General features: G+C 40.0%; 2 protein-coding genes across 4 annotated transcripts in view; both read right to left on the bottom strand.

Annotated features, from left to right (window-relative positions):
* nAChRalpha4 (nicotinic acetylcholine receptor alpha4) overlaps nt 1–12786 on the bottom strand; it is a 510593-nt gene that overhangs the window by 391122 nt on the left and 106685 nt on the right. The window lies entirely within an intron of this gene.
* On the bottom strand, nt 5519–6376 carry LOC123002446 (uncharacterized). Its single transcript, XM_044392612.1, has one exon. It carries the CDS (start codon nt 6374–6376, stop codon nt 5519–5521), a length of 858 nt encoding a protein of 285 aa, XP_044248547.1.

Below are 12786 nucleotides of genomic sequence, written 5' to 3'. Positions count from 1 at the left end.
ATTTCACTGCCTAATTTCTCATTTTCTAAATTTCACTGCCTAATTTCTCATTTTCTAAAATTTCACTGTCTAATTTCTCATTTTCTAAAATTTCACTGCCTAATTTCTCATTTTCTAAAATTTTACTGCCTAATTTCTCATTTTCTAAAATATCACAGCCTAATTTCTCATTTTCTAAAATTTCGTTACCTAACGTTTCACTTTTATTTCTAGGACAATCTAATTCTTTTTCCTTATAAATTGAACTAATTTTCATATCTTCTTTGGTTTTAGTACACCCAAAAAAAAGATCGACTGAAATCGCCCTTGGTTTCAGAAAATCGCCTATGAATTTGCCTTTCTGGCGATTTTGTCTATATTAAAGAAAGTAGGCTTTTAAAATCAAAGACGGTTTTTCTAAAAATCAAAAAATCAAATCAAATCAATAGACTGCAATTTAGAAATTTTTTGTTAGAAAGTAAAAAAATATTTTTTAGAATTTAGAAATAAAGGTTTTTTAAAAAATATATATACGTTTTTTTTTAAATATAGACAAATATTTTTTAAAAAACAAAAAAAAATTTCTCAAATTCAGAAAATACAAAAATCTATTTTCGGGCTTCGGTTGTTTCTGTGACGCCACGGCCTTTGTGTTGTTTTTATACCCTTGCAGAGGGTATTATAATTTTGGTCAGAAGTTTGTAACGTAGTGAAGGAGACGTTTCCGACCCCATAAAGTATATATATTCTTGATCAGGATCAATAGGGGAGTCGATATAGCCATGTCGGTCTGTCCGTCTGTCCGTCCGTCTGTCCGTCCGTCTGTCCGTCCGTTTTTACTCAAACTAGTCTCTCAGTTTTCAAGCTATCGGGATAAAACTTTCCCAAAAAGAGCTGCAACGAGTCAATCATTTTCGGGTACACCCGATCATTTACTCGTATCCGTTTTGATTAATCGCTTCGGGTGAGCGAAATGAAATGAGCGGTGAGCGAATGCGATCGTCCCATGAATGATCGTTTGGGATCGTTCAAGTGTGTTATCTGATCGTGTGTGAACGTTCGGCTTGAAGATTTTACCCGTTTGTGATCGAATATTTTGTGCAATCGATTGGTGTGATCGTGCTTTGCGCCTATCGGTGCAGTTCGTGTTATTGCTTTATATTTTGCACAACATATTTTTATATTTGCACAAAAGGACAACAAGTAATAGATTTTGAAAGCGTTTTAGAACTAATATCAAATGGAACCTACATGTTGTCAGGCCAACGGAAAGGAAAAAGTTCCATATGTGTTGGGTCGGGGGTGGTTTGATTGTCGAAGAGATGATGAGTCCCAGGAAAAGCGGATGAATTTCCGCGCAGAAGTTGTAACGAAAAACACGGGTAGAAAACTTCGGGGTTTTGCGCGACGTGCGGCTGTTTATTAGTGCACTTGAAAATAGGAACTAATTACATGAAGCTTAACTTAGCGGCTCCAGAGCGGAGCGTAGAGTTGCGGGAGAGTTGGAGAGGGAGAGAGAAGGGCAGTGCGAGCGAGCGAGATGTGGAAATCTGGAGAAAACTGCCGCTCGACACTGCCTCTCGAAATTAGACGCCCTTTTGGCGTGAACATTCTCCCCCCCTTGCGAGGACCACCGTAGCAAAACATCAGGAGAATTATCTGCAGGATAGCGGGAGCGATCGTCCAAGTGTAGAAGAGTGTGGTGGTCCTTTCCACACTTCTGGCAGCAATTCCCACTGCGACACGAGTCCTGGGAATGATCGTGGGCCAAGCAATTCGAGCAGTATTTATGCATATGTACTTCCTGGATCCTTTTCTGGGCGCTAAGCCGTAGAAAACGGTGGCATTTCCGTAGCGGATGGATCTTTTGGCAGACTCGACATTGGTAGGATTTAATACCTCGGGAACGTCTGCCATCCAAGGCGGGATATGGAACCCAACAGTCGGAATTCTTTGTAGGAAGGACCCTTATAATCGCGTCCGGATCGGAAATTCTATTAGTCCCACACGCGTTGGAAACACGCGCTGAGAAGGACGAAATTCTGTATGGGATTGAGGCCGATACTGGCCCTGGCGGTTTGGATGGAATCGAAGTCATTGTAGAATTGTTGCTTGGATGCAATAGCGTATGATGCCGACTTTGGCAAGTAAAACAACTGTGAGCGCTAATGCAATCCTGCAATTTATGGCTGCTCGCAAAACAATTGGAACACAACTGCTTATCTTGGATGTAGGCTGAACGATCATTTACCCGCATTTGGAGAAAGCGTGGACATATACGCACGGGGTGTTTTTCTTTTATTTATTTATTTATTTGTTTATTTAAAGCAATGTACTGCTCAAAAGACTTAAAATTATATACATAGCATAAAAATATCATAAATGTAAAAAAAAAAACAATAAGTAGGAGAACTAATTAAGTCGATGTAGAAAGGAACGCAATGACTTTTAGCGAATTAGCCTTGGCAGAGCACTCATAGGATATGAGGTGATAAAGTTCATTATAGTTATCACATAGGATTCGGAAGGGGTCGAAACGGGAGTAGTTTGACCTGCACACAGGAAGTGCTAATGGACGGAATCTGCGAGTAGCTCTGCAAGGAACGTTCCAATTGAGGGTGGCTAACAGATCAACTGAGTCAACGGCGCCAGTGATGAGTTTGTGAAGTAATATCACACCATAACAGGTCCGACGATCCTTTAAGGTAGGTTGATCCAAGAGGCGCAACCTGTCTCTATAAGATGGCAAACGGCGTCCCTCCTCCCAGTTTAAGCCTCGTAGTGCAAAAAGGAGAAATTGCTTTTGGACGGATTCTATCATATTTTGATAGTGCTCATATTGTGGAGACCAAACACTGGAGCAGTACTCAAGTGTAGGACGAATTAGAGAGACGTAAAGGAGCTTAGTGGTGAAAGGGTCATCAAATTCCTTAGACCAGCGTTTTATGAAAGCTAATAAGCATTTAGCTTTATTGGAGATGGTACTGACGTGGCTATTAAAACAAATCTTGTGGTCAAATAGGAAACCAAGATCAAGAACAGTATCAATGCGTTCAAGTGCAGAGTGATCTATTGAGTATGTACAAATATATGGATTGGATCGATAAAATGACATGGATTTACATTTATCAGGATTGAGCAGTAGCTTGTTGACTAGGCACCAGGATTGAAGGTTATTTAAGTCGAGCTGGAGCTGCATGTAGGAACTAGGTGAGGTCAGATGCATACACAACTTGACATCATCCGCAAACATAAGTACTTTGGAGAACTCAATTACTTGAGGAAGATCGTTGATAAATAAGCCAAATAGTAAAGGACCGAGGTGACTGCCTTGTGGTACACCCGAATATACGGAAACAGCTTTTGAATAAATGCTGTTGTACTGGACCTTTTGGGTACGATTTGTTAAATAAGAACGAAGCCATGTCAGTAGAGTTGGAGGAAATCCGAGGAGGAGGAGCTTGTGGAGCAGTAGCTCGTGGTTGACCGAATCAAAGGCTTTACTAAAGTCAGTAAAGATAACATCAGTTTGCATTGTGGATTTAAAGCCTTGACTAATGAAGGTCGTAAACTCAAGCAGGTTAGTTGTTGTAGACCGGCACTTTGTGAAACCATGCTGCTTAGAGGATATTAAGGAGCGACACTGGTGCTGCAGTTGATCGGAAATAAGTTTTTCAAAGAGCTTAGGAATAGCACTAAGTTTGGCTATGCCGCGATAGTTGCTGATATCAGATTTACTACCTTTTTTATGTAGCGGAATAAGAAAGGATTCTTTCCACATAGATGGAAATGTGCCAGTAGCAATCGACTTATGAAAAATCATAGTTAATGGAACTGCAAGTGGTATGGCGCAATGTTTGAGGACACAGCTTGGAACCATATCAGGACCCGCAGAGAATGATAATTTAATCGTGGATAGGCTACGTAGAACTTCTGCTTCATCAATTAGAGGATTGAAAATGGCGTCAGTGTGGGGTAGCTGGTAGGAGTAGCTACAATTGATTCCGGTATTATTTTTGCAATAGGTGGATTGGAAAAAGTCCGCAAACAGGTTGCCAATATCTTGATCATTCGATGCATATACATTATTTAGCTGTAGTGATGGAGGAAATTTGTGAGCTTTGCGCTTTGAGTTGACGAAGGAATAAAATAATTTAGGATTGCTGCGAAATTCGTTTTTACAGCGTAGGAGGTAGCTGTTATAACATTCAGAATTATGCAGGAAGTAATTGGAAAAAAAAATCAGACTGAAGTCCTGTTTTGGCGAACTTCTTAAAAAGTTTAGTTTTTATATTTTTTAAGTGAGCCAAGTGTTTGGAAGACCACGGAGGGCTGTTAGAGTTATTAACAACTGTGGAAGGGACTAATTCATCAAATATGGAATAAAGGACATTATAAAAAGTTGAAATGGCCTCATCAAGATGAAGACTATCAAGACAAGACCAATCCACTGAAGATAGGGATCTCGACATTTGCAAATAATTTACATGCCGAAAACAACGAGTCCGCAATGGGGCCTCAAAGGAATTGGGTACCCGAAAAATGCCACTAATGGATAGTTGGAGTGTAGGATGATGAGAGTCCTCAGGAGTGGTCAATGGAGAGGTACGTGTGACAATGGCATCACAAAGGTCAGACACAAACATAAGATCTAAAAATCTTCCATTCGCATTAGAAATTGAGTTAACTTGACCAAGAGATAAGTCAATAAGACCGTCGACAAAATCGTTTTGATCACCAGGAACGAGGGCAATTAGATCGACACAAGGAGACCAGGATAGGTACGGAATATTAAAGTCACCCAATATTATAATATGGTCTGAGTCAGAGGCATATGATGAGATATTCTGGATAGCGGAGAGGTGTTGCATATAGATCGAAGCCTCAGAGCATGGAGGAATATAGGAGCAGGTTACAAATATGTTGCAGTTAGGAAGACATATTTTGACTGACATGAATTCAATATCACCAACATTGGGAATGGATACAACTTGGGATGATATTTCAGACTTTACTGCGATTAGGACACCCCCACCTCGTTTAGAGGGACGGTCACGTCTATAGAGGAAAAAATTATTGGTAAGTATTTCATTATCAGATACCGTGGGATTAAGCCAAGTCTCAGTAAAAGCAATAACGCTGGGATCAAAAGCAGCACTGTCAGTATGCAATCTGGACAGCTTACTGAGAAGGCCACGGACATTTTGATAATGTAATACAAAATCTAGTTTTTTGGAACTGACGGATTTGTATTTATAGCTGGTTCTTTCCGATCAAACTCGTGAACAATCGTATTAACTGGCCATAGTGAGGATTTAAAGCACGGGAAAAATGTGTATCAGGCAGAATTATTTTAAATGAAGAAACTTTTCTTTTGTAAGCAAAATTAAATTTTGTTACAACAAAGTTTTCAGGAGAGGCTTGGAGCTCATCGCTTAGGTGACCTTTAATTTCATCGATGGTAGTATCAGGCCTTAGACGCGACACAAAAATGGCCTTCTTTGGCATGATTGCTTGTGGCGCTACAGCTTCGAGGCGTCTACTGTTTGCGCCTGCCATTATGACCATTATTAACCGCAGCCAGGAGGGGCCTGCGATTTCTTTTGGAGGAACCAGGACCATTATGTACATTATGTACAACCGACGATACTTGACCAGAGGATACTGGCGGAGCCGTTTTAACGGAGGATACCGACGGTACCGCGTTGGCGGATTGTGGAAGGTTGAATTGTAAGGCACCAGGATCAGGCTCAGGATGAGAGCCAGGGGCCAGGTCTGCACAGATAGACTTAGGAGTAACAAAATTAAGCACTGGAGCAGGAATTGCCAATCTAGTAGGAGACATGGCTGATTCAATGGTAGGGCACAATAATAAAGGACCCGGCAGTGGAGGCACAAGGTTATTCGAGGATACGTAGTTTTTATCGTTTTCACTGGCGTTGGCAGAAACTAATGAAGCGTACATTAGTGAGCTATTGGAGGAGCCAGGATCCCTCATGGATGAAGGTGGAATAGTAGGAGTAAGGTGGTTTATTAATTGGCCAGTTGGAGGGGAAGAAAGCTTTGTTGGAGTTTCCTTAATTATTTTTAGCCCATTAAACTGGGACTCAACGGCTATCAGCTTCTCGTGAAGGTGACTAAACAGCTTCTTGATCTCCCTGAAGCCAGTTCGAGTTTGCCGCATGAAGGAACGCATCTCGTCCGTAATCTCACGGCACGCGGAGCAAGTCCAAAGAAATCCAATTCTTTTGGAAATAAGATCCCCAATACGACCATGTACGCCGACACCGGCGCACTTGCAATGCGCAGTATTCTCGCATAGCCAGCACAACAAATAAGTTTCGCCAGCAATAACGCCGTTGAACTCGCATTTTTTGGCTGAGCAGGATAGACTCATTTTTGAATGCACTCAGGTCACTATGCAGAGCAAAGTAAGAGCGGCGAAAGATTAAGGCAACGCGTGGAGAGCAGCGGAATACAGAGCAGCACGCTACAACGTTCGGATTTAAGAGCGTAAGTTAGCAGGAGGGCTTGCACTGATCGGTGAATTTAGGCGACACGCACAAAGCGGAGAGCGGGAAAAGTGCCGATAGAGTAATAACGGACCGGCAGCTCCGAGAGGCGTACAGCAGGAGAGCGGGAGAATAAAAACAACAACACAATACTTGCTGTGACAAAGCAGACGCTTTGTTATTGTTTGCTGGCTGAAGTTAATTTTCTGGTTTGTTTATAAATTAAACACTTTTATATTAACTGTCCGAGCTCGGATTTGATTTGAACAGGAGGAGTTTATGAACCACAGAACTTGTAGGCTAATTTAGCGATTAAATTTAAAATTTTATCACTAAATAAACAAAAGATTCTGGAGCAACAGAAAAACACGACCGGCTTAGGCAAAGGTAGTTGAACGTTTAAACACAGATCGCAGCCTTTGGGTATTGGAAGTACTCTCGTGGTGAAGGACTTTATATTTGGAAGTTCTGCTAATCGAGCTGGGACTTTGGACGGAACTTGGAGTGAACTAGCAGACTGGATGCTATCGACGGCGCTCAGTCAAAAAAGAATCTAGCTCTAGCCAAGTGGGAATTTCGGCTTTATTTTGAATGGATTGCTCCCATAATGAGAGCGTGAGCTTTGGTAGCTTTGTGGAGCAAATGTAGACTAGAATAGGGTCCCAATTCTCAGTTAAACATCCTTGAATCGTGTGTTGAAGTTCCTTTAAGGCTGCCCCAGACTCTTGTGCCATGGATTGCACATTGAACAATGTTTTTAGGTGGCTGTTAACCTGAAATCGCTTGTTTTCGAAACGCTCAGTTAGACTTGTCCAAGCTGAACGGAAGCCATCATTGGTGAGTGGGGACTTGGAAACTATAGAATGAGCTTCGCCACTAGTTTTGGCATTTAAATGGTACAGCTTTTCAACAGGCGTCAGACTCGGATTGTCTATATAGACCGCCGTGAAAAGGTCCCGGAAAGTCGGCCAGCGAAGATAATCGCCTGAGAAAATCTCCGTATCGATCGGAGGAAGCTGACAGCCAAACGAAATGTAGTCTTGGGGAGACGATGCTGGAGGTTGAGATGATTTGGGGGAGCCCTGTTGTATTTGATCGAGGATCTGAGCAGCAAATCTTTCGTATATGGAATACGTTCAGTTATATTTCGCCTTCAGGATGGATTTGGTGTCTGCGGCGCTGTCACCCGCAGCCACAATGCACTCGGAGCATGTGTCATATGCATCATTCACCTTTTGCCATAAGGAACTGACATGCTCGCGACGGATTTTAGATGCGGATAACGTTGGTGTGGGTGCACCCGGAAAGTTTAAAGTGGCTTCAAAATGGCTCAGAGTGTCAGCTGTGACTATAAATTTATTAAGGGGTTATATACCTTTTTTGAGCGAAAAAATTAAGGGAACTTTGGATTTTTTTTTTGGTGTGTAGCAATTATTTTATGACAGTGAAGTTATTATTTATTGATAGTACATGTTTTTATCGAAACAACAAGCCTTTGTTCTTGAAAAAATATGAATAATTTACGAAGTTATGGCAATTCTTTCGGAACCCTTTTTTTTTTATAGTGGCTTGCGGTGACCACGATGGAAGTCCAGCAGGTCAACTGATATCAAAAAACTAAAAAATTTTAGTTAGTATAGTGTTATATCCAGTTCGTGAACGATTACTTTTAAGAATATTTCCTTTTTTCTGCATACAGTAACAATTTTTCCAAAAAGTTGATTTTTCAAGTTCTAAAAATTTTATTAAAAAATTCTGATCTGCGAAATTAAAATTGGCGCATAAAAACTGAATCGTTCACGAACTCGGCACAATCATTACGAATAATTTAAAAAAAAATTGAAGAAGATCGATCAAATAGTTCTTGCGCAATCGTGGTCACGGCGAAGGCACTTTTGGAAAAACACGACTTTGAGATAATCGCATTCAAAGTTTTACGTTGACGTTGCAACTATTGAAGTCGAGCGCGTCAAAACGCTGTTTTCCTATCGAACTATTATTCGGATCTGTATGAAAATTTGGGAAGATGTTCTCTAGGGAATATACTTTAAGATTCAACAAAAAAAAAAATTTCGTTTTTTTGAAAAAAAAAAGGTATATAACCCCTTAAGGGCGGTTTTTGCTTGAGAAGCCATTACGGACAGGAGTTTAAAATATATTGCGAAATCGTTTACACGGAAATTATTGTGAATTGGAATTTAGGAACCAATTGAAAGTCCGTAGGGATATACGGTCACACTGTATTGTGTGGAGAAACTGTATGGCGATTTGAAATAATTTCGAAAATAAGTATTTAAGTGTATGCACAAAATAAATAATTATTAAATTATGCAAAGGGAAAATATGGTCACACTGGTGCACGGATAGGACAAAAAAAATATTAATTGTTTAACAATATTTAAATTCGGATTTATGGTCGTTTTTTTTTGTAATAATTATTGTAAGCCCTTGACCCACTGTGCGCTGCCGAATACTTGGAGAGTACGTAGCTGTGTGTATGTATATATGTGGCTAGCTAACAGCTGGATAATGTAAGTCACCGATTGCGGGAGTTCTGGAGACTTTTTGCGAATAGCGGAATAGCTTTGAAATGCAAAATATGTTTGCGGGATTTTATTGAAACAATTAGCTCAAAAATGTATGTAGATGAAGTGGACTGTATTTTGGAATGTTAATGTAAAAATATATGCACGCAGCAGGAAACACAGTAAAATCACAAAAGCTGCCAATTTCGGCGGATCACTTTGATTTTGAAATTTTCACTGTGGCTGGACTATATATTTTTTACACACGGAAAAATGTAGGTTATCGACCACGAAAATATATTTAGAAAAATATGTTTGTGTCATTAGGGTCTTGGATTTGATTTTTAAATGCAGAGTAGCATAAGTAAACTGTATTAGAATATTTATGTGAATATGTACGCGCAGCAGGAACACAGTAAAAAATGCAGAGTGCAATTTTTGCGGAACAATTTAAAAAATAGGAAACTTTTACTGCGGCTGGTTTATATTTTTTACACACACTTGGAGTTTTTAGGAATATTTTTATTTATAATTGGAATAATTTGGCACTATGGACTTGCAACTTTGCACGGAATTTTTTGAAGTGTACGGCATAAGGGAATGGAAAAAAATGCCGCACAAACAAAAGGAATTGAATAATATATTAAATGCCGTTGCGTCGGATTTAATCGCTTTTCGATTTAGACAAGAAATCATACAACAAATTGAACGAAATGGGGTTCGAACAACTGGCTGTATGACCGGCAAATAATAACAATTGGAAATGGAACTTAGCTGAAACGGTTCAAGCCACCGTAGGCGCTGGAGATTATCTTCGGAAAAACCAGGAGTGGAAGTCCAAAGATCCGGCTCGAAGGACCAAATGTTGGGTCGGGGGTGGTTTGATTGTCGAAGAGATGATGAGTCCCAGGAAAAGCGGATGAATTTCCGCGCAGAAGTTGTAACGAAAAAAACACGGGTAGAAAACTTCGGGGTTTTGCGCGACGTGCGGCTGTTTATTAGTGCACTTGAAAATAGGAACTAATTACATGAAGCTTAACTTAGCGGCTCCAGAGCGGAGCGTAGAGTTGCGGGAGAGTTGGAGAGGGAGAGAGAAGGGCAGTGCGAGCGAGCGAGATGTGGACATCTGGAGAAAACTGCCGCTCGACACTGTCTCTCGAAATTAGACGCCCTTTTGGCGTGAACAATATGGAATAAATATTTCTGATTAAACATATTTCGTCGTCACAAGAAATCATATTAATCCGTTCACAATCTATTCATGTACAACTGACTCGAGGTCGCAGTCATCGGGAACGATTGAGCGCTTCGAAACGATCATTTTGTTCACCTACACCCGAAGTTCAAAATCACATCATTGATCGTTACGAAGCGAGTCGGGTAGTTGATCGGATCGTACTTTGGCTCTCGGGTTTGTTCGAGATTATTCGTTGCCGAGTGAGTTTACCGGATTAAACGAAAATGATCGCGCGATGATCGATCGTACTTGATCATACTAGTTGCAGCTCTCATGGCTATTAGCCATGTCCGTCTGTATGTCTGTTTCAATACCGTTTGCGAGCTCAGTTTAAAAGCTAGCGCCTTGAAACTTTCACAGTCGTCCTAAAACATGTGTACGCAGATCAAGTTTGAAAGCCGACCCGATCGGACGTCTATATCCTATAGCTCCCATAGGAACAATCAGAATAAAGATATTTCGCTCAGTGTAAGAGCTATTGACAAGAATCTTTCTAAATCTTATTATTTTACGCATACCTTGATCAGGGTAAAAGCGCGTGCCGATCAAACGTCTATATATCCTATAGCTCCCATAATAACAATAGTGTGAAAAATGCTAAAATTTTATTTTTTTCAATTATAAAATATTTTGTTGTTTATTAATTCATGTTGCTATTCTAGTCAAGTTTTCATTCGTAAAATCTGCAAGAGTATTAAAACTTCGGCTTGCCGAAGTTAGCTTCCGTCCTCGTTTTTTCGTTCTTGTTTGTTACCTTATTTGAATTTCCTTTAATTGAGCACATGGGTGGTTTCAAATTGGAACTGTAATAATAACTGAAATGAGTGTACAAATTACAAATTATAAATATAAAAACCCAATAACTTACTATTTTGAGAAAAACATCTTGGTCGCCGCACGCGGGAATCGAACCGCTAACCGCTCGCCTCACAGTTTGCAGTCAAGCACTCTACTAGCTGCGCCACGGAAGCATCACGTGAGGCGCTGTACAAAGTCTATTCACATTTTGCTCTCCTATTTTTACTCAAATTGATCTGGCTCTCTTCTGGTTATTCCTTCTCGAGTCCCTGTCAAAGTCCCTGATAGCTTTCTGTTCGAAAAACTTAAATACCAGATAAACTGTTCGTAAAGGCAAATCCGCTTTCTCGACTACTTTATACACCCAAAAAAAAGTAGTCATCAATATGCCCCTATTTAGGTGTCAATGTGACACTATTGAGTGGAAAAAAATCTTTGATCCGAACGTCATTAAATTGACCCTATTCTGGTGTCACTTTAATACTTTCGAAAATATTAATTTGACCCTTTTTGGTGTCAAAGAGCCACTAGCCGGTGTCATTTTCTATGTTCGAATCCCGCTCGCAACACCATTATTTTTTTTTTTTTTATCAGTAATCTAACACAACTTAACATTTTTGTTCTTAAAATGATATATATGCATTTTAAAAACTTTTTACCTACTATGATTTATCTGGGTTTCGAACCGGGGACCTCTCGCATCAGAGGCAGATGCCTTACCAACTGGGCCATCGAACCATTTTGCGCGCGAGCGAACTCTTGACAAGTATAAACGAAATCGATACTCGAGTAAAACATCGCCGAACTTCGAACTTCGAAAATCAAAAATGATAATTATTGGGATCGATGTGAACCTAGTTTTATCAAAATGACACTATTTAGTATCAAATGCGATTTTTCTGAAAACGCGGTGTACTTTTGACACTCATTTGGGAGCAAATTGACCCCAAAAATTTGATCCTAGGGGCAGTGTCATTTTAACCCACAGTTAATTTAATAACTCAGGACACTCAGGATCTTTTTTTGGGTGTGCGTGCAGCATTTTCTTTCAGTCTCTAATAAATCGTCAAACCGAATAGGTTATGGGCCCAGGACAGCAAGAAAACTACTGTGTAATAGTCGAAAAGATTATACGATAATTAGAGATTCGGTGGTGTTTTAAAAAGATGAACAAGATGAGTTCGCAATACTCAATAGAAAAACTTGATAGTGACAATTATAGTTCGTGGGCAGTGCAGATGAAAAGTCTGCTGGTACACTCAGAACTTTGGTCGATTGTGTGTGGTCGTGAAATTTAAAACGAAAGTGGAACGGTTGCGGAGCTGGCAAACTTTGATAACAAGGATGAAAAGGCCCTCGCGAGTATTTTGTTGTATATAAAGCCGTCCCAGATTAATTATGTTAAACACCGCAAGTCATCAATGGAAGCTTGGAAAAAGATGGCTAGTGTTCACCTGCCTAGTGGACCAGCGCGTAGAATACACAGGTCAACAAAATGGAAGGTACAGGCCTATGGGCATTAAAATATGTTAATATAAACGTATATAAGAATATCTGCATACTTCGTTTTCGCGTTTAACGGGTGGTATTTGTGCAATCGCGGTTTGAAAAAATAGCAACATTTAATGTTTTGATTTAAGATATCTTCGACGGTCTTTGCCCAAGTGTATTAAAACCTATGCCAAAAAATGGCTTAGATGCCCATCTACATAATTGCATTTAAGGTTCCATTATT

Source organism: Drosophila takahashii, chromosome 3L, assembly GCF_030179915.1.
Source record: "Drosophila takahashii strain IR98-3 E-12201 chromosome 3L, DtakHiC1v2, whole genome shotgun sequence".
Classification (NCBI taxonomy): Eukaryota; Metazoa; Arthropoda; class Insecta; order Diptera; family Drosophilidae; genus Drosophila; species Drosophila takahashii.
This window is presented reverse-complemented; position numbering and strand designations above follow the sequence as displayed.

Excerpts from the sequence above, each read along its gene's own strand:
- LOC123002446 (XM_044392612.1), bottom strand. The coding sequence starts at position 6,376 with ATGAGTCTATCCTGCTCAGCCAAAAAATGCGAGTTCAACGGCGTTATT.